This window comes from Chiloscyllium punctatum, chromosome 32 (genome assembly GCF_047496795.1).
Source record: "Chiloscyllium punctatum isolate Juve2018m chromosome 32, sChiPun1.3, whole genome shotgun sequence".
Lineage (NCBI taxonomy): Eukaryota > Metazoa > Chordata > Chondrichthyes > Orectolobiformes > Hemiscylliidae > Chiloscyllium > Chiloscyllium punctatum.
In genome coordinates this window covers 31,046,334-31,068,458 of record NC_092770.1, presented here as the reverse complement: position 1 = coordinate 31,068,458, position 22,125 = coordinate 31,046,334, and the positions used below count along the sequence as shown (strand labels likewise).

The 22,125-nt window shown below is 45.2% G+C and overlaps 1 protein-coding gene across 11 annotated transcripts in view; it reads right to left on the bottom strand.

Moving 5' to 3' along the window:
* Window positions 1-22,125, bottom strand: part of mybpc1 (myosin binding protein C1) — a 146,370-nt gene that overhangs the window by 22,230 nt on the left and 102,015 nt on the right. For all 11 annotated transcript variants that reach the window (XM_072551998.1, XM_072551993.1, XM_072551995.1 and 8 more), the window contains 6 exons: window positions 13,728-13,887; window positions 9,956-10,060; window positions 8,785-8,973; window positions 6,450-6,584; window positions 4,221-4,388; window positions 2,209-2,297 (listed from right to left, as the gene is read on the bottom strand). In XM_072551998.1, coding sequence (XP_072408099.1) covers window positions 2,209-2,297; window positions 4,221-4,388; window positions 6,450-6,584; window positions 8,785-8,973; window positions 9,956-10,060; window positions 13,728-13,887 — 846 coding nt within the window. The remainder of the gene's footprint in view (window positions 1-2,208; window positions 2,298-4,220; window positions 4,389-6,449; window positions 6,585-8,784; window positions 8,974-9,955; window positions 10,061-13,727; window positions 13,888-22,125) is intronic.

Genomic DNA, 22,125 nt, shown 5'->3' with positions numbered 1-22,125 from the left:
CCTTTCTCAACCTTAGGCCGTACCATTGTTCTTCACAGCCAATGAAGTATTGTTCAAGTATTACGATGCAGTAAACATGCTCTCCAACTTTCTCAAAGCAAGTTCCCAAAAGCAGCAATAACAAGATCATCAGTTTCTATTGAGCTTGTCAGAAGTCACATGACACCAGGTTACAGTCCAACAGGTTTATTTGAAATCACAAGCTTTCAGAGTGAAAGCTTGTGATTTCAAATAAACCTGTTCGACTATAACCTGCTGTTAGTGAGTTTTGAGAACGAGACACATATGAGAATTCCTAGAAACATGGCATTCCAACCGAACTCTATCAACAAACACATTGACTTGGATCCCATTTACCACCCCCCTGAGAAAAAGAACAGGAAATTACATCACCATAGGAAATGACATCACCACAGTAAATTACATCACCAACCCAAAGGAACCCAAACATATAAATAGAAAGCTGGAGTCATCAGCAGTGCTTCATCCAGAGGCTCACTGAAGACGTTACCTAGTATGGTGACGAAACATCTGAAAATGAACCTTCCAGCTCAGCGAGCAAACCTACATCTATAGCCTGGTATCTTGTGACTTCTGACTTTGTCTACCCCAGTCCAACATTGGCACCTCCACATCATGACTACTATTGATCTTGGTTGAATGAAAGATTTTGGTCCAAATACAATGATCCCTCAGCTTTCTTGTAACTGTATTATGTTAATGGTAAACATGGCCTACTAAACCTCATCTAATTTTCATACCTAAGACTTTCATGAACTAAAGTGACATTTCACAAAGGACAAATATTGACCTAAAATGGCTGCTATGATCATCGGACCAGGTGGAGCCAAACTTATGAAATATCAGCTCTGATCTAGAAGTCACAAATTTGGATTAAATTTACCTGCAGATCATCTAGCTTAGAAAGAAACAATGATGCCAGACACCAGAATCTACAAATGAACTATATTTCAGGCAACATCTTTCGGGCAGCAAAGCAAAGAAATAAATGAAAATGAACTTCTTTTGGCAATGACACAGCATGCATCTCTCTCCCTGCCTGTCTGAAACTCAGGAACCAGAGCCCAGTACCTTAAAACAATGATTCACAGAAACTTAAAGGATATCTGTAAACTGCACCAGTGCTGAGGAAACAAGACAACAGCTGACCAACTGCTCTCAGGTTTCATTCTCACATAAGAAAATAAGAACTAGGAGCAGGAGTCTGGCCCTTCGAGCCACTCTGCCGTTCAATAAGATCATGGCTGATCTTTTCATGGCCACACAATTCACTTCTTATTAAAAGTATTACTTGTGCATGTGTGTGTGAGAGAGTGTCTGTGTATATTAGAGTGTATATGTGTGGTTTTGGGTATGTGTGTGTGTGTGTGTGTCTGTGTGAGTGTGAGTGTGGGTGTGTGAGAGAGCATCTGTGTTTGTGTATGTGACTGTGTGTATCTGTGTGTGTGAGAGAGAGAGAGTGTGTGTAGGTGTGTGAGAGAGCAGAGCATCTGTGTGTGCGTGTGTGTGTGTATGTATGGATGTGTGTGTGCGTGTAGATGTGTGTGTGCATGTGATTGCGTGTGTGTGCGTGTGGATGTGTGTGTGTGGATGTGTGTGTGGATGTCTGTGTGCGTGTGGATGTGTGTGTGCGTGTGGATGTGTGTGTGCATGTGGATGTGTGTGTGTGTGGATGTGTATGTGCGTGTGGATGTGTATGTGCGTGTGGATGTGTGGGTGAATGGGTTTGTTTGTGCGTGTCGGTTTCTTCCCTGTGTGCAGGTGTGTGCATGGGTTTGTGTGTGTGTTTGTTTGATGTCACCCTCTTCTCAGGTTTTTTTTTGGTAATAAAATTCATCTTTCATTCAAGAAAACCTGGCAATATGCCTTTTATGTTTTGGCCATGCTAATTACATTTTAATTGAAATGTGATAGTAAGGTTCAAAAAAACGTATTTGTTGTGATTAACCTAAAGGGGAAGGGGTTGAAAAAGGAGTGGAGCCAATTCCCCATCCTCATGTGTTCACAACAAATGTAGGAAGGGATTGTTGCACTGCATGGTGCTTTAATATTACAGCGTGATCATTCATGTGCACATTTTAAAAAGATAATTTCTTGTTGTGCAATAAACGTTCCCCAGCCAAGAACACCACATCCTGGCAACGAGCAACTTTTGAAAAATCCTTGTCCCTGGAAGGCAGCCCGTACCTGGAAGGGGATCAGGAGATTCAGGGGCTCACCAACTCGTCGGATGTATGTCTGCTTCAGCTGCCGAGGAAGGCGAATCTTCGGAGGTTCTGAAAGGGATGACCAACAGAGAACAGAATGATGAGCAAGTTACAGCATCATCTGTATGTGAGGGGAGCTTTTAGAGTCATAGAGATGTACAATATGGAAACAGACCTTTAGGTCCAACCTGTCCACGTTGACCAGAGATCCCAACCCAATCTAGTCCCACTTGCCAGCACCCGGCCCATAATCCTCCAAACCCTTCCTATTCATATACCCATCCAAATGCCTCTTAAATGTTGCAATTGTACCAGCCTCCATCACATCCTCTGGCAACTCATTCCATACACGTACCACCCTCTGCATGAAAAAGTTGCCCCTTAGGTCTCTTTTATATCTTTCCTCTCTCATCCTAAACCTATGCCCTCTAGTTCTGGACTCCCCGATCCCAGGGAAAAGACTTTGTCTATTTATCCTATCCATGCCCCTCATAATTTTGTAAAACCTCTATAAGGTCACGCTCCAGGGAAAACAGCCCCAGCCTGTTCAGCCTCTCCCTATAGCTCAAATCCTCCAACCCTGGCAACATCCTTGTAAATCTTTTCTGAACCCTATAAAATTTTTCAACATCTTTCCGATAGGAAGGAGACCAGAATTGTGCGAAATATTCCAACAGTGGCCTAACCAATGTCCTGTACAGCCGCAACATGAACTCCCAACTCCTGTACTCAGTACTCTGACCAATAAAGGAAAGCATACCAAATGCCTTCTTCACTATCCTATTTACCTGAGACTCCACTTTCAAGGAGCTATGAACCTGCACTCCAAGTCTCTTTGTTCAGCAACACTCCCTAGGACCTTACCATTAAGTGTATAAGTCCTGCTAAGATTTGCTTTCCCAAAATGCAGCACCTCGCATTTATCTGAATTAAACTCCATCTGCCACTTCTCAGTCCATTGGCCCATCTGGTCCAGATCCTGTTGTAATCTGAGGTAACTCTCTTCGCTGTCCACACTCTCCTTCCCTCTCATGTACAAACACTCTCCTTTTTACTAGCACTGGTGCACACATGTGCACTCTCACACTTGTGCACACTTGCACTCAGGTGCACTTTCACATTCGTGTGCCCTTTCTTTCACACAAACATACACACACAGATAGACACAAACACATACAAATGGAGGCAAATGTGGGAAACATGTGAAATGTATACGTTTGGAAGAATGAGGGGGATCTGATGGAAATATATAAAATTCTAACAAGATTAGACAGACTAAACAGGGGAAGTACTTCCACAATGACCTGGGAGTCCAGAAGCAGGGAGTCCCTGACCAAGGATACAGTGTAGGTCGTTTAGACGAAGGGGCATATTCTTTAAGATGAGAGGAGAGATATTTAAAAACACCATGAAATGCAAATGTTTTACACAGACGGTGGTTCGGTGGTTCACGTGTGGAGTGAACCTCCTGAGAAAGTGGTGAATGCACGTACAGTTACAACATTTATAGACATTTGCATACGTACATTAAAAGGAAAGGTTTAGAGGGATATGAGCCAGGAGCAGGCAGGTGGGACTAGTTTAGTTTGGGATTATGTTCAGCATAGACTGGTTGGACTGAAGGGTCTGTTTCTATGCTGTATGACTCTATTTTGGACTGAGATGTCACACACAGAGGAACATGGGTGCACACGTATACACACACAGAAAATTATAGAAGTATACATGGTGACATCCACAGCTTAATGTAGCCTCAGACATGAGGAGCCTCTCCTGTGTATACTAAGAGCCTAAATACATATCTCCTCAGCAGCCAGCAGCAACACCACAATAAAGTGGGACTGCATCTCCCAACCTCTCCAGTCAGAGGGCTTAACTTTTCATCATACAATCTCCCTGTTACTGCGGGCTACAGAGGGGGGCACAGTTACCCTCGGCTTGCCTCTAGTCTTGTTCGAGGCCAACACTTCTCAGACAGAAAGGACTGCTCACCCACCACCTCTTTGACCAGGATGGCTGTGGTCAGACAGATCGGAGGGCTTTCACCAGCCACGTTCACCGCCTTTACCCTCACAAAGATCTTCTCTCCGGTTGGCAGGCCATTAATGGTGTACTTGGTTTTATCGGTCAGCTCAGGGTTTGCCACGATCCATTCATTAGCTGGATTAAAACAAAAACGAGAAAGAGAAATAACTCTGTTTCATGTGTTGCTGAATAAAGAACCTTGGAGTGCAGGTTCATAGCTCTTTGAAAGTGGAGTCGCAGGTAGATAGGGTAGTCAAGAAGGTGTTTGGTATGCTTTCCTTTATTGGTCAGTGTTTTAAGTGTAGGAGTTGGGAGGTCATGTTGTGGCTGTACAGGACATTGGTTAGGCCACTTTTGGAATATTGTTTGCAATTCTGGTCTCCTTCCTATCAGAAGGATGTTGTGAAACTTAAAAGGGTTCAGAAATGATTAACAAGGATGTTGCCAGGCTTGGAGGATTTGAATTATAGGGAGAGGCTGAACAGGCTGGGGCTGTTTTCCCTGGAGCATCAAAGACTGAGGGGTGACTTTATAGAGGTTTATAAAATCATGAGGGGCATGGTTAGGGTAAATAGACAAGGTATTTTCCCTGGGGTGGGGGAGTCCAGAACAAGAGGGCATAGGTTTAGGGTGAGAGGAGAAAGACATAAAAGAGACCTAAGGGGCAACGTTTTCACTCAGAGGGTGGTACATGTATGGAATGAGCTGCCAGAGGAAGTGGTGGAGGCTGGTACAATTACAACATTTAAAAGGCATTTGGATGGGTATATGAATAGGAAGGGTTCAGAGGGATATTGGACTAGATTAATTTAGGATATCTGGTCAGCTGGCTGAGTTAGACTGAAGGGCCTGTTTCCCTGCTGTACATCTCTGTACAGGTAGAATCAAAACTGTGATCAAATAAAATGTACAGTAGCTCTCAGGAAGAATGTACGGGCTTTAGAGGGAGTGCCGTGCAGATTCACCAGAATGATTACAGGACTCAAATGGTTAAACAGTATACCTTGCACAGACTGAGCTTATAGCCACTTAGAATAATAGAGTCGTAGAGATGTACAGCATGGAAATAAACCCTTCAGCCCAACTTGTCTATGCCGACCAGATATCCTAACCTAACCTAGTTCCATTTGCCAGCACTTGGCCCATATCCCTCTATCTCTGAGAGAATCTTGTGTGTTTCAATAAGGTATCCTCCTATTCTCCTAAATTCCAATGAGTATTTGTCAGCTTTCACAAAGGGTCAGTTAGACTCGAAACGTCAGCTCTTTTCTCTCCTTACAGATGCTGCCAGACCTACTGAGATTTTCCAGCATATCCTCTTTTGACCAATGAGTATTTTGATGGGTATTCTTGCCCATACTCAAAAGTCCTAAAATTCCATTTAACCTAAATGTATGACGTCTTAAAGGAATTCAAGTCAGGCTACAAAGAAAAAGTTACTCAAAACCCTCAGATGATATGATTCAGTAAGGCAGTAATCGATTACTGATTGGTGGAGTTTTGGAGAATCAGGGGAAATTGACAATAGTTCCCAAGGCACTGGAAGGTTCCTTGCCTCATGTCAGACTCACACGCAGACACATTGATACAAAACGAGATCACTGTTATTGGCCAATGACAACATCATTATTGAATCATGTGACCATCAGGGTGCTAGAATACGAAGGAGGCGGACTTTATCCTGTTTTTGCCCAGACGTTCTTACATACGTTAGCTATTGCTGAAGTTCCCTGTGGGTTGAGGGAAAAATGGGATGGGTTTACTACATACCAGGATGTTGCCTGGTATGGAGGGAAGGTCTTACAAGGAAAGGCTGAGGGCACTGAGACTGTTTTCGTTGGAGAGAAGAAGGTTGAGAGGTGACTTAATTGAGATGTATAAGATAATCAGAGGGTTAGATAGGGTGGAGAGTGAGAGCCTTTTTCCTCGGATGGTGAAGGCTATCATGAGGGGACATAGCTTTAAATTGAGGGGTGATAGATTTAGGGCAGATATCAGGAATAGTTTCTTCGCTCAGAGAGTAGTAGGGGCGTGGAATGGCTTGCCTGCAACAGTAGTAGACTCGCCGACGTTAAGGACATTTAAGTGGTCATTGGATAGACATATGGATAATAATGGAACGGTGTAGGTTAGATGGGCATCAGCTTAGTTTCACAGGTCGGCACATCATTAATGTTCTATGTTCTATGGACTTACTTCCTTCGAGGCAGTACTCAATACGATAGCCATCCAGTCCTGCTGCTCCAATACGCTCAGGGGGCCTCCATTTCAGAGATACACTGGTGTCTGTCACACCATCACATGCGAGGAGTGTGGGTTCACTGGTTGGGGCTGGGGAGAACAAAACAAACACAGGACAGTTCACAGTAAGGCTCTGTGTTTGACCGCACAGAAAAATGTGGAGAGTGGCCACTTTGCAAATGGTGTCAATATAAACCAAGTGATAACTCTTGCTTCGAAATTTACATTGGGAAACCAACAGTGTTGCACACCACAGCTGGTCCATGTCAAAGAACTTGGAACATGATGTATATCCATGGAATCTACCTGATATGGGAGATTACCTGGGGGATACCTATCCATAAAGAACAAAGCAAATGTAACTCAGTCAGTTACCACCCTGCTCACTGCCTCCAAATCTATTACATGATGCAAGGATTTAATGAAAATGCCATCAAGAACTCCTATTTACCAGCTGCCTGCCCTTCAATCATTAGTTGGGCTTTTTGCCAGAGCCCTCTGACTCCAACACACTTTGCAGCATTAACCGAGACATGAACATAACAGCTGTAGAGGTAGTGAGAGTAAATGTTCAATACCCAATGGGGTACCACACAAAGGAGTCTAGACAAAATGGAGGTCACTGGAGGTCAAAGTAAAAATCCCCCAGTGCCAGATCAAAGCTAACACAAAGGAAGATGGTTGAGATTGTTGAAGGTTAATCATTGCAGCCTTGGTAGATTACCACAAACGTATCTTAGGAAGTTTCTAAAGCCCGAGAATCTTCAGTTGCTTCATCAACAACTACTAATCTCTCAAAAAGTAGACCTTATGAAAACTTGCCCAGGTGTGCCCCTGTACACAAAAAGCAGGACAAATCCAACCCAACCAATTAACACCCCATCAGTCTACTCTCAATCATCAGTAAAGTGATGTCATCAACAGTACTAATGGGCAGCACCTGTTCAGCGACACCCAGTTTGGGTTCCACCAAGGCCACTCAACTCCTGAGTTACAGCCTTGGTCTTTACATGGACAAAAGAGCTGAATTCTCGAGGGTTGGGAAGAGTGACAGCCCTTGACATTAAGGCTGCATTCAACAGAATGTGGCATCAAGGAGCCCTAGCAAAACAGGAATGGATGGAAATCAGGGCAGACCTATCTGCTGGTTAGAATCAAGCCTAACACAAAGGAAGATGGCTGTGGTTGGTGGAGGTCAGTCATCTCAAATTCAGGACATCTTTGCAGGAGTTCCTCTGGGTGGTGTCCTTGGCCCAACCATCTTCAGCTGCTTCATCTCAATGTTCAACCTTCTCTCAATGTTCAGCACCGTTCAGGTACTGAAGGAGTCCATGGCCAAACGCAGCAAGACCTGGACGAAACCTGGTTTTGAGCTAACAAGTGGTGTGACAAGATTCATGCCACATAAGTGCCCGGCAACGTCCATCTGTAACAAAAGAGAATCTAACCATTTCCACTTGACATTCAATGGCATTACCATCACTAAATCCCCCCATTACAAATGTCCTGGGATTATCATTGACCAGAAACTGAACTGGAGTCACCGAAAAAAGACAGTGACTACAAGGCCAAGTCAGGGAATAGGAATACTATGGAGAATAAGTTACCTCCTGACTCCCCAAAGCCTGTCCACTTTACTAACTTATTGGCATTGGCCACCTGAAGGGACAAGGGAAGATGGGTATTTTGTCTTCATTCACAGGGTGAGGGCGTCACTGGTGAGGACAGCATTTATTGTCCATCCCTAATTGCCCAGAGGGCAGTTAAGAGTCAACCACATTGCTGTGGGACCGGAGTCACATATAGGTCAGAGCAGGTAAGGATGGCGATTTCCTTCCCTAAATAACTTTAGTGAGCCAGATGGGGTTTTTCCTGACAATTGGCAACAGGTTCATGGTCATTGTTAGACTCTTAATTCCCAATTGTTACTGAATTCAAATTCCATCATCTGTCATGGCAGGATTTGAACCCAGAACATTGCTGGGGAAACAGTTCAGTGATAATACCACTGTGCCATCACCTCCCCCATGGCAAAAAGGAGCACCACTCCATGCGGGTTTCTCTGCCAGTCACATGCTTTCCTGACTTGGTTATTTATCACCATTCCTTACTGTCCCAGAGGAAATATCCTGAACATCCTCAGGTACCACTGTCTTTGGAGTCCTGACACTGTAGGGTTTCACGGAGAAAGCTCTTTATTACCTTCTCAGGGGGCAAGCGGAGAGTGATTATATGAACCAACATGCTGGACAGAAATAAGGCCAGAGGCCCACACTTTATGAAATCTTACCAAGAGGGATAAATGCTTTTGACGGCTCACTGGGTTTGGACATTCCAATGGTGTTGACAGCAAACACTCGCACTTCATAAGGAATCCCTTCAATCATGTTCTTGGGTTCAAAGGTCATTTCTTTACAAAGGTCAAAGTTGAGTCTCATCCATCGAGAGCTTTGCTTCTTCTTCCTCTCAATGATGTACCCTAAATACAAGACAGAGCAGTGACTCAGTGTCTACACAACCACTCACCCCTCAATATATGAACAGAACCTCACCGCAGTCACATCACCCTGACCCCACCACCATACAATAGTGCAATGTCTGCAAATTTCTTGAGCAAAGAGACAAAAAAAAGGTCTTCGGTGAGATGAAAGAATCATAGAATTGCTGATATAGAAGGAGGCCATTCGGCCCATTGTGCCTGTACTGGCTCTTCAAAGAGCATCATTCCCTCATGCCAAGCTCCAGTCTATATTTCCCAAATCCCGGTACACCATTACTATCCCAATAACCATCCACTGTCCCTCCTGAGTGCCTCGATTGATTCTGCTCCCACCACGTTTCCAGGCTGTGCATTTCAGACCCTAACTACTCGTTGGGTGAGAAAAGAATTCTTCTCCAAATACCCTCACTTTGTTCACCCATCACTTTAAACCCATGTCCTGCTCGTTCTGGTAGTTTTTACGGTTGGGTACAGCTTCTTCCTATCTACCATCTCCAGCACGCTCATGGATTTCAAAACCTCAATCAGATCTCCTCTCATCCTTCCTCTCTCTAAGGAGAACAGTCCCAACTTCTTCAGTCTAACCTCAGATGTAAAGTTGTTCATCCAAGAACTCATTCTTGGAAAAGGAAGAACATAGAATTATAACACTTTCTACCACCTCAGGACATCACCATACATTTTACAGCCAACTAAAAATCTCCTTAAAGCTGCCAATTTCCAGAGTTAAACATATTGTCACTATCACAACGGTGTTCACGGGAGATGGCCAAGTGAAAGTCACCAGCTATGTTTCTGACATTAAAACATCGAATGCACTTTATTAGGAATTTCATTGGACTGTAAAACCTTTGGGACATCCTGAAGTCTTGAAAGGTGTTAGATACAAGCAGGGGTTTCCACTTTCAGTCCTTGACATTTGATTCCAACCTTCCCGGGGTGTCTCAGACCCTTGAGTTACCTAAAATTGGGGAGCTTCCATCATAGTCAGGAGGATTCCACATCATTGTACACCAGTCACCTCCAACTTCCGTAACTATCGGTGGTGCAGGGGCATCAGGAATATCTTTAGCAAAAAGCATAAAATGTTCAATGTTAGTGGCATTTCCAACAATGTCCAGTTTACATTCTGCAAGGATAGTTCTGTTCTCTGCCTGGAATGGACTCCAGCTACTGAGTGGTCCCACATACTGGGTAAAGTGGGCAGAATCTTGTGGAAGTGATTGGAACTCAGCTACCACTCAGCACGAGCTCCATGTTGTAGAAAGAAGACAGAGTGACACACAGCAACTCTCATTCCCATTGCCAGAATCAGTTACTCAGCACCCCGTCTCAATAGCTCCTTTCTAATAAAACATTTCCTTGAACCCCCTGTCTTCAGTTTCCGCTTCCTTTGTTTCCAACTGGAGAACCACCCAAACCCGCACCCCAACCCAACCCACACCAGTTACCCGCTCGAACATCACACAATAAACAAGCCCCGGATTTTCCAGCCGCTCCTCAGAGACTCAATCCTGGCACCTACATCTTAACCCCACTGCCCATATTCTGTCCATTTTGTAGAGCGGGTTGTGAATTCCAGGACAGGAGGAATGTTGTTAGAGACATAGAGTTTTGTTCCAGGAAACATTGGGAGAGAATCCAACTCTTCCATCCAAATGGACCAGTGACATGCAATCTGAGAACAAGAGGCATCGTAGCATATCATGAGGTATTAGGAGATATCAGGAGGTTTTGAGTACTATCGTAAGATACCAATTCCATCAAGGTGGCACAGTGGCTCAGTGGTTAGCACTGCTGCCTCACAGCGCCAGGGACCCGGTTCAATTCCAGCCTCGGGTGACTGTCTGTGTGGAGTTTGCACATTCTCCCCGTGTCTGCGTGGGTTCCTCAGGGTGCTCCGGTTTCCTCCCACAGTCCAAAGATGCGCAGGTTAGGGTGGATTGGCCATGCTAGGTTGCCCATACTGTTCCAGGATGTGTAAGGTAGGTGGATTACCATGGGAAATGCGGAATTACAGGGATCAGATAGGATGCTCTGAGGGTTGCTGTGGATTTGATGGACCAAATGGTCTCCTTCCACGCTGTAGGGATTCTATGATCACTCATAAAGTGTCCATCAGATGAAGGTCACAGTGGGATCGGGGAGTGGGGGGAATGGAGTGAGGCCGGGAATGTTGGGAATGGAGTAAGACCGGGGAGTCAGGGGTGGGGGGGGGGGGGGGAATTGAGGCCAGGAGAATGAGGCTGAGGAGTGGGGGATAGAAATGAGGCCGGGGAGTGGGGAATAGGAATAAGGCCGAGGAGTGGGGGAGGGGGGAAATGAGGCTGGGGAATGGGGAATGGGAATGAGGCTGGGGAGTGGGGAAATAGAGTGAGACTGGGGAGTAGGGGATAGGAATGAGGCAGGGGAGTGGGGAATGGGAATGAGGCCAGAGAGTGGGGGGATATGAATGAGGCAGGGGAGTGGAGGTGTGGGGAAATGAGGCTGGGGAGTGGGGGATATGAATGAGGCCGGGGAGTTGGGGATGGGAATGAGGCCAGGGGGTGGGGGATATGAATGAGGCCGGGGAGTGGGGGATGGGAATGAGGCCAGGGGGTGGGAGATATGAATGAGGCCGGGGAGTGGGGGATGGGAATGAGGTCAGGAGTGGGGGATGGGCATGAGGTCGGGAGTGGGGGATGGGAATGAGGTCGGGAGTGGGGGAATGGAATTTTTGCTTGGGATGTTGCCAGTTTACCTTTCAATTGCATTAGCATCAGAATAAACTTTTTTAAAATCTAATTAACATGGTAATCTGGTGTTGAGTGGCCCCTTCCTAATTGCCCCTGAAGAATGTCAATAGCCACATGGAGGTACAGTTCCATCATGTTTATGTTACTTATTGCATTTGCTCATGGAATGTGGGCATCATTGGCTGGGCCAGGATTTGAAATCCATAATTGCCCTCAGATGGTGATGATGAGCTGCCTTCTAGAACCATTGCAGTCCTTATGGTGTTAGTAGACCCACAATGACATTATGGAGGGACTGCCGAGTGATTTTAACCTAGCGGCAGAGAAAGAATGGTGATATACTTGCAAGTCAATGGTGAGTGGCTTGGAGGCTGTGGTGTCCTCTCTACCTCTGCTGCCTGTGTCCTCCTAAAGTGCTCAAGGTCAGGGATTTGGAATGTATTGTTGAAGGAGCCTTGGGGAGTATCAGCGGTGCATCCTGTAGGTAGTTACACATTATTGCTACTGAGCGTCTGTGGTGGAGGGAATGGAGGATTGTCGACATAGTAGCTTGAGTGTGATGGAATACTCCCCACTTGCCTGGATGGATGCAGCTCCAACAACACTCAAGAAGCCTGACAACATCCAGGACAAAGCAGCTGCTGATTGGCACTACATCTACAGGCATCCACTCCCTCCACCATCACTCAGTAGCAACAGTGTGTACCATCTACAAGATGCCCTGCAGAAATTCACCAAAGATCCTCAGACAGCACCTTCCAAACCCAAGACCACTTCCATCTGGAAGGACAAGGGCAGCAGATACATGGGAACTCCACCCTTTCCAAGTTCACCTCTCAGCCAGTCACCATCCTGACTTGGAAATACATCGCCATTCCTTCACTGTCACTGGGTCAAAATCCTGGAATTCCCTCCTTAAGGGCATTGAGGGTGTTTGTTACGCCAAACAGAGTGTGGTGGTTTCAAGATGGCAGCTCACCACCTTCTCAAGGTCAATTAAAGACAGACCATAAACACCAGCCCAGCCAGTGACACCCACATCTCATTCATGATTAAAGAACCATTCTCATAAATCTTGAGTGTCCCTTCTCCAAGGCTTTGACCTCCCTCCCTAAAGCCTGATAGCTAGAATTAGAGACCATTCTCCAACTGAGACTCTGACCTGTGATCCATGAAGTTTCACCACAATTTCCCTGACTCAGTGCTACACTATACACCTCTGTTAAAATAGCCATAGACCCTGCATATCGCTTTTCCAAATTGTTTTCATAACTTGTCCAGTTATCATTACCAGGTTCTTTCCATGCACCCACAAGTCTCTCTGCTCTTGCAGCACTTTCACATGTACTGCTGCCTCTACTTATTCTTTGTCCCAAACTGAAAAAGTCCACTTCCTGAAGGAAGAGCACCAATCACAGTATCCCAGAATGGTACAACACGGAGAGATTGGCTCATTCAGTCTGCGGTGGATCTTACAAAAAGCAAGAGTCTAAATTAGAGTGGTGCTGGAAAAGCACAGCAAGTCAGGCAGCATCCAAGGAGCAGGAAAATTGACATTTCGGGCAAAAGCCCTTTATCAGGAATGCCCGAAACGTCGATTTTCCTGCTCCTCGGATGCTGCCTGACTTGCTGTGTTTTCTAGCACCACTCTAATCTGGACTCTGATTTCAAGCATCTGCAATACTCACTTTTGCCTTACAACAAGCAAGCCAGTCAGCTCCAATTTCCCCATATCCCCAAAATATTTTTCTCTTTGAGTGTTTATCACAACTCCTTCCAAAGTTGCTTCTGAGTTTGCATCCATCACCTGAAATCTTTGTTGGGCAAGGGTTTGTCTTCTCCTGTCTGTTTTTGTTTTGACAACCATCTTGAATCAGTCACCAACCATTTAGCCAAAAGGAACAATTTCTTTTGGTTTAATCGATTTAAACCCTTCATAATCCTTTGATACAGGGAGTGAAACAGCAGTGGGATTGTCTATTTGTTGTCCTCACTTACCGACCACCTTTATTTTCAGCTGAGCACTGTCTTCCCCAGCTTCATTCTGTACCACAATCTTGTACGAGCCCGAGTCATCTTTCTCAGCAAGATCAATCACCAATGAAGTGTGATCGGGGAATGATTCCGCTCTTACTCGGCCCCCTGTTTCCATAATTGCCTACGGGACACAACACATTACACATCAATACACCCTCACCATAATACAACTTAGACAAATGTAGCAGCTTTAAAGAACAAAGAACAAAGAAAATGTACAGCCCAGGAACAGGTCCTTCGGTCCTCCAAGCCTGAGCTGATCCAAATCCATTGTCTAAACCTGTCAGTCAATTCCCAATCAACTGTATCCCTCTGCTCCCCACCTACTCATGCATCTCTCCAGACTCATCTTAAATGAATCTACCGTGCCTGCCTCTACCACCTCTGCTGGCAACGTGTTCCAAATGCCCACCACCCTCTGTGTGAAGTACTTGCCACGTGTATCCCCCTTAAACTTTTCACCTCTCACCTTGAAAGCACGACCTCTCGTTATTGAATGGTCAAATACCAATTTGTCTTTTATTGAGAATTCTAGACATTTGGCATTATTTGGAGGAAGAGCTTTGCTGCTAGCTACAGCATCACAGACTGTTCAAGAGAAAGGGAACTGTGCAACAGCTACAGTGATAGCAACTCCCCAAGCTTCCTTTAGTAGCACATACCAAATCCAAGACCACTTCTATCTAGAAGGACAAGGGCAGCAGATACATGGGAACACCACCCCCTGCAAGTTCCCCTCCACGCCACTCATCATCTTGACTTGGAAATATATCGCCGTTCCTTCAGTGTCGCTGGGTCAGAATCCTGGAATTCCCTCCCTAAGGACATTGTGGGTCTAACCACAGCGCACACACTGCAGCGGTTCAAGAAAGCAGTTTCTCCAGAGCAGTTCAGAATGGGTAATAAATTCTGGTCCAGCCCACATTCCAACATGATTAAATATTTGTTTTCATAAATAATGGCAAACATTTCTTGAAAGGAAAAGAAATCCCACAACTTCGTCCTGAGGTCGGAATTTTCAGATGGAGTGATGAAACCTCATGCAGCAAGGAATCTTGGGATTTTGGGATTCATTCATAAATTCACAAATGCTCTTATGTTCTTCCAATACAGAACATAGAACAGTACAGCATAGTATAGGTCCTTCGGATCTCGAAGTTGTTCCAATCTTTTATCCTACTCTAAGATCAAACTATATATCCTTCATTGTACTATTTTCCATGTGCATATCCAAGAGTCGCTTAAATGTTCCTAATGTATCTGACTCTACTCCCACCGCTGGCAGTGCATTCCATGCACCCACCACTCTCTGTGTAAAGAACCTACTTCTGATATCTCCCTTAAATCTTCCTCCAATAACCTTAAAATTATGCCCCCTTGTTATAGACATTGCTGTCATGGGAAAAGGTCTCTGGCTATCCACTCTATCTACGCCTCTTAACATCCTGAAACCTCTAGCAAATCACCTCTCATCCTTCTTCACTCCAATGAGAAAAGCCCTAACTCCCTCACCCTTTCTTCATAAGACATGCCCTCCAGTTCAGGCGGCATCCTGGTAAATCTCCTCTGCACCCTCTCTGAAGCTTCCACATCCTTCCTGTAATGGGGTGACCAGAACTGAACACAATTTTCCATGTGTGGTCTAACCAGGACTCTACAGACCTGCAGCATAACCTTGTGACTCTTAAACTTAATCCCCCTGCTAATGAAAGCCAACACACCATACGCCTTCTTAACAACCCTATCAACCTGGGTGATAAGGTTGAGCAACATATGGACATGGACCCCAAGATCCTTCTGTTCCTCCACACTGTCAAGAACCCTGCCTTTAATCCTGTAGTCTGCATTCAAATTCACACTTTTCCAGGTTGAACTCCATCTCCGTTTCTCAACCCAACTCTACATCCTGTCAATGTCCCGTTGCAACCTACAAAAGCCCTCCACACAATCCACCACTCCACCAACCTTCATGTCATCGGCAAACTTATTAAACCACTTTTGACTTCCTCATCCAAGTCATTTATAAAAATCACTAAGAACAGAAGTCACAGAACAGACCCCTGCGGAACACTACTGGTCACTGAGCTCTAGGCTGAATACTTTCCATCTACCACCACCCTCTGTCTTCTATGGGCCAACTCTATATCCAGACAGCCAAATTTCCCTGTATCCAAGGCCTCCTTATGTTCTGAATGAGCCTACCATGGGGAACCTTATCAAGTGCCTTTTTTTTAATGAGAGATGTATTTTTTATTATTCAATCACGGAACATGGATATTGCTGACTAGGTTAGTGTTCTTTATAATGTATATATTTATTGAAAAAAAAAATTCCCTTTTTTTTAAAACAATAACACAAATCAGAAAAAAAAGCAAAATTATAAATGTACAAAAGTACAGAAAAGTAGAAATGATATCGTACTATTATGTTTTTACAGTAACATTAACAATAAACTGCTTACTATTCTCCAAGATATAGTCAACTCATATTTACCTAACTTAAACCAAATTAGCACAGACTCAAATTAAATGAGATAATACTAAATTAAATTACAATTCAACAACATTAACTTACACTACATTGTCCTATATTATATTCCATAACTCCACTCGGCGCACCTCCACCAAGGCTCCTGTCCATGGGAGCAACCGTAATTATACCCGTATTTACTAGGCCTCAGCACCCCCCACAAGCCCCGCCCCCACTGCAGTCCCTGGACCACCATCTACAGCCCTCATGGCTATAAAAAGGCCCTAATCAATACCGCTAACAGATCCATGACTATATAATTTAGAAAGGGCCGCCATGTCATATAGAATCGCTCCATTCCGTGGTGCGTGATCCTGAGGGATGTGTTCCATCACTAGTATATGCCACCCTGTTATGCTGGAGGCTTTTCTGATATCCAGCTCATTCGGATGTTCTTCCTCGCACAGTGCGTCAGGATATTAAACAACCTTTTCCTGTGCTCACCCAGAGAGGGAAGGTTCAGTAATCCCAAGAGGAGGGACACCAGATCCCCCCTAACTTCCACTTGCCTACATATGGCAACAGGGTGCCTATTTGATATTTCTTCAAATCCGGGAGATCCCCACCAACGCCCCCCAAGACCTCTCCCCCCCACCTTCCCCCCCACCCCCCGCCCATCCCACCCACCACCCCATATCCTGCAACTTGGTAAATTTAATTAAGGGACGCCAACGGCACCAAATAAATGATCCAAGCCTCTCCACCAATCTCCGCAGCACCTGTTTGAGTATTAATAGTGGGAGCATCCTCATAGGATATAACAACCAAGGGAGAACATTCATTTTAATCAAGGCTAAAAGGCCTAGCCAAGACATGGGCGGTCCCTCCCATTGCTGCAAGTCCTGCTTTATTCTCTCAAACAGCTGCACAAAGTTAGCTCCGTACAGCTGCTGGAAGTGAGGGGTAATAAAACTTTCCAGATAAAGAAAACCTTTCCGTGACCACCTAAAGGAAAATTTCATTCCACCTTCCACCTTCAGTACCTCCACCAACCCCTCACAGATATGACTTCCTATTTTATAAAATTTATCTTGTATCCCGAAAAGCTACCGAACACTTTAATTTTTTGTATTATCTGTGGTATGGATTTTTCAGGGTTAGGTAAAAACAAAAGGACATCGTCGGCGTAGAGAGTGAGTTTGTGTTCCCCAACTCCCACCTTTGGTGCCATTATTTTGCGGTCTTTTCAGATAGCTCTGCCAGTGGTTCAAGTACCAAGGTGAACAGTAGCAGTGACAAGGGACATCCCTGTCGGCTGCCCATCCCCACACCAAAATTGCTCAATTTAACCCCATTCATAATAACTGTCACCTTAGGATCTTTATGTAACACTGACAGCCACCTGGTGAAGGCCCCTCCCAGACCAAAACAATCTAGAACAGCAAAGGGATACAACCATTCCACCCAATCCAAAGTCTTTTCTGCATCCAGGTAGACCACCAAACCGGGACTCATTCTCCGCTGACATATTTGCACTTTATTCAACACCCGCCTGACATTATTGGAGGGGTTGCAACCCTTGATAAAACCCATCTGGTCCTCTTTTATAATAACGGGCAGCACCTTCTCCAACCTCTTTGATAGAATTTTAAAATCCACATTCAATAACGAGATGGGTCTATACGATGAGCAATCCTCGGGGTCTTTCCCTTTCTTTAAAATAAGAGAGATATTAGCCTCTCTAGGAGAGGGCAGAAGATATTCCTGGCTATATAAGTAACTATACATCTCCAGCAGTGGTTCAGCCAACATGTGTATGAACTTCTTGTAAAATCTACTTGGGAATCCATCTGGACTGGGTGCCTTAGCACCTTGGAGCTGCCTTACTGCCTCTTGCACCTCCTGTACATTTAAAAGGGAGGCCTGATCTCTGTTTTTATACCGGGGAGGTCCACATTTTCCAAAAAAGGATTCCATTCTCACATTTCCATCCCCACATCCCTCTGATCAGTATAACTCTGTATAGAACTCCCGGAATCTGGCATTGATCTTCCTCAGTTCACAAATGACACTGCCCGCACTCTCCCTCACAGACACAATGGACTGTGCAGCACTTTTCTTCCTAGCCAGTTAAGCCAGTTAGCTACCTGGCTTATCCCCATATTCAAACAGCCTTTGCTATGCAAAGGAGACCCCTCTCTTCACCGCTTGTGTGAGCACTGAGTCCAGAGCAGCCCGGAGATCCATGACCCATTGCAATTTAACCACGGCTGGTCTGGTGTAATATGCTGACTCGGCTGCCTTCAGCCAGGCCTCAAGCATCCGCTGCTGCCCCGCTCTGTCTCCTTCTCATTACCGAGTATGAAATAATCATTCCCCTTAAGAATGCTTTGGTGGTCTCCCAAAGCACTGATGGATTGCTGGCTGTACCCCGATTGAATTCCTAAAAAGCCCTGAACTCCCTTGTGATACACTGGACAAAGTTGTCATCCTTCAACAGTAGCAGATCCATGTGCCACTGCCGCTCACCCACTCCACTACCATTGGTCTTAACATCTAAATATATTACCGCACGGTCTGAAAAAGTTATGCTCCCAATCCTACAGGCTAACACCAAATCCAAACAAGCCAATGGAACAAAGAACTTGTCAATTCTTCCATGGCACTTGTATGGGTTGGAGTAGAAGGTAAAGACCCTTCCCATTTGGGTGGAGGCACTTCCACACATCCACTAGCCCCAGCTCCTCACACAAGTCCATTAACTATCTAAACTGCCGAGGTGTATCTAACAGCCCTTTTGGCATCCTGTCTACTCCAGGGACCATGAGAGTCTCCTCTTATGATTGTATGGTGCACCCCAAGAGCCATTAACGTAGAGACTACATCAACTAAAAATTTGACAGAGTGTGCTGGGGGACAGTAAACGTTCAGGATGCCATACTTTTCTCTGTGTACCAGAGCCTTGAGAATGATTAACTGTCCATACCCATTCTTGATTTGATCTATCGCCTGAAATGGGAGGTTCTTTTATACCATGCCACTCCTCTGCTTTTGGAGTTAAAGGAGGAAAAGAATACCCTATCATATGTCCCCCCCCACCCCCGTAACTTCAGATGTTCCCCATCTGTCAAATGCATCTCTTGTAACATCACGAGCCGAACACAGCAGACTGTTCAGACTGCCGCCATCTTGAATCTCCCCATCAAATGTCTTTCTAAAATCCATGTACACCACATCCACTGCTCTACCTTCATCAACGCCTTTTGTCACATCCTCAAAAAATTCAATAAGGCTTATGAGGCATGACCTGCCCCTGACAAAGCCATGCTGACTATCTCTAATCAAACCATGGTTTTCCAAGTAATCATAAATCCTGTCTCTCAGAATCCGCTCCAATAATTTGCCCCTCACAAATGTATGACTGACTGGTCTGTAATTCCCAGGATTATTCCTATTCTCTTTCTTGAACAGGGGAATAACATTTGCCACCCTTCAATTATCTGGCACTACTCCAGTGGACACTGAGGACACAAGATTATCGCCAAAGGTGCAGCAATTTCTTCCCTCGCTTCCTGTAGTAACCTTGGGTATATTCCATCTGGCCCAGGGGACTTAGCTATCCTTATGTTTTTCAAAATTTTCAGCACGTCCTTCTTCTTAACTTCAATCTGTTCGAGCATATCAGCCTGTTTCACACTGTCCTCACAAATTACAAGGTCCCTCTCAGCAGTGAATACTGAAGTAAAGTATTCATTAAGGACCTCCCCTACTTCCTCCAACTCCACGGACAAGTTCCCTCCACTATCCCTGATCTGTCCTACCCTCACTCTGGCCATCCGCTTGTTCCTCACATAAGTATAGAATGCCTTAGGGTTTTTCTTAATCCTACTCTCCAAGGCTTTTTCATGCCCCCTTCTAGCTCTCCTAAGTCCATTCTTCAGTTCCTTCCTGGCTATGTTATACCCTTCTAGAGCCCTGTCTGATCCTTGCTTCCTCAGCCTTAAGCTAGCTTCCTTCTTCCTCTTGACTAGATGTTCCACATCCCTTGCCACCCAAGATTCCTTCACCCTACCATCCCCTCCTTGCCTCAGTGGGACAAACCAATCCTGCACTATCAGCAAGTGCTCCCTAAACAACCTCCACATTTCTGTTGTGCATTTTCCTGAGAACATCTTTTCCCAATTTAGGAGCCTCAGTTCCTGTCTAATAGCATTGCAATGCCCTCTCCCCCCCCCCCCCCCCCCCAATTAAATTCTTTCCATTCTGTTTGCTCCTATCCCTCTCCATGAATGTAGTAAAGGTTGGGGAGTTGTGATCACTATCACTGAAATGCTCTCCCACTGAGAGATCTGACACCTGGCATGGTTTGACCTCCCTTCTAGTCGGCCTATCTAATATTGAGTCAGGAATCCCTCCTGGACACACCTGACAAAATCTGCTCCATCCAAGCTATTTGAACTAAGGAGGTTCCAATGAATATTAGGGAAGTTAAAGTAACTCATGACAACAACCCTGTTACTTCTGCACTTTTCCAAAATCTGCCTCCCAATCTGCTTCTCCGTATCTCTGTTGCTATTGGAGGACCTGCAGAAAACTCCCAATAGAATGAATGCTCCTTTCCAGTTTCTGACTTCCATCCATACTGACTCAGCAGACAAACCCTCCTGGACGACCTCCCTTTCTACAGTTGTGATACTATCCCTGATTAGGAATACCACTCTCCCCACCTCTTTTACCTTCCCCACATTCCCTTTGAAACATCTAAAACTTGGATTATCCAACAACCATTCCTGTCCCTGAGATATCCAAGTCTCTGTAATGGCCCCAACATCACAGTTCTAAGTACTGATCCATGCTGAGTTCATCACCCTTATTCCTGACATTTCTTGCATTAAAATAGACACACTTTAACCCATCACACTAACTGCATTTTTTCCTTATCAAGTGGCTATCCCTCCTCACAGACTCTCTGCACACTGTATCTGCCTGTTCACTACCTACCCCATCCTCTGATCCGGAGCACCAGTTCCCATCCCCCTACCAATTCCATTTAAAACCTCCTGAAGAGTTCTAGCAAATCTCCTGGCCAGGTTGGTGACCCTCCAGTTCAGGTGCAACCTGTCCTCCTTGTACAGGTCCCTACTTCCCCAGAAGGTATCCCAATGATCCACATACCTGAAGCCCTCCCTCCTACACCAGCTCTGCAGCCACATGTTCAGTTGCACTCACCCTCTGTTCCTAGCCTTATTAGCCTGTGGCACCAGTAGCAATCCTGAAATTACTACTTGTTCATCCTGCCTTTTAGCTTCCAACCTAACTCCCTATATTGTATTCACTTTTCAGGTCCTCCTCCCTTTTCCAAGCTACGTCATTGGTACCGATGTGTACCACGACTTCTGGCTGCTCTCCCTCCCTCTTAAGAATCCTGTAAACATGACCAGAGATATCCCTGACCCTGATATCTAAGAGGAAACACACCATCCGGGAGTCTCACTCGCGGGCACACAATCTCCCATCTGTTCCTCTCACCATTGAATTTCCTACCACTATTGTTCTCCTATTCTCTCCCCTTCCCTTCTGAGCCGCAGAGCCAGGCTTAGTGCCAGAAAACTGGCTGCGGTGGGTTTCCCCTGGTAGGTCATCCCCTCCAAACAGTATCCAAAGCAGTACACTTATTATTGAGGGGAAAGGCCATAGGGTCTCACTGCACTGTCTGCTTATTCCCTTTCCCTCTCCTAGAAGTTACCCAACTACCTTCATCCTCTAATGTAGATGTGACTATCTCCCTATAGCTCCTCTCTATCACCCCTCAGCCTTCCGAATTATCCAAAGTTCATCCAGCACCAGCTCTAGTTCCCTAACATGGTCTGTGAGAAGCTGGAGTTGGGTG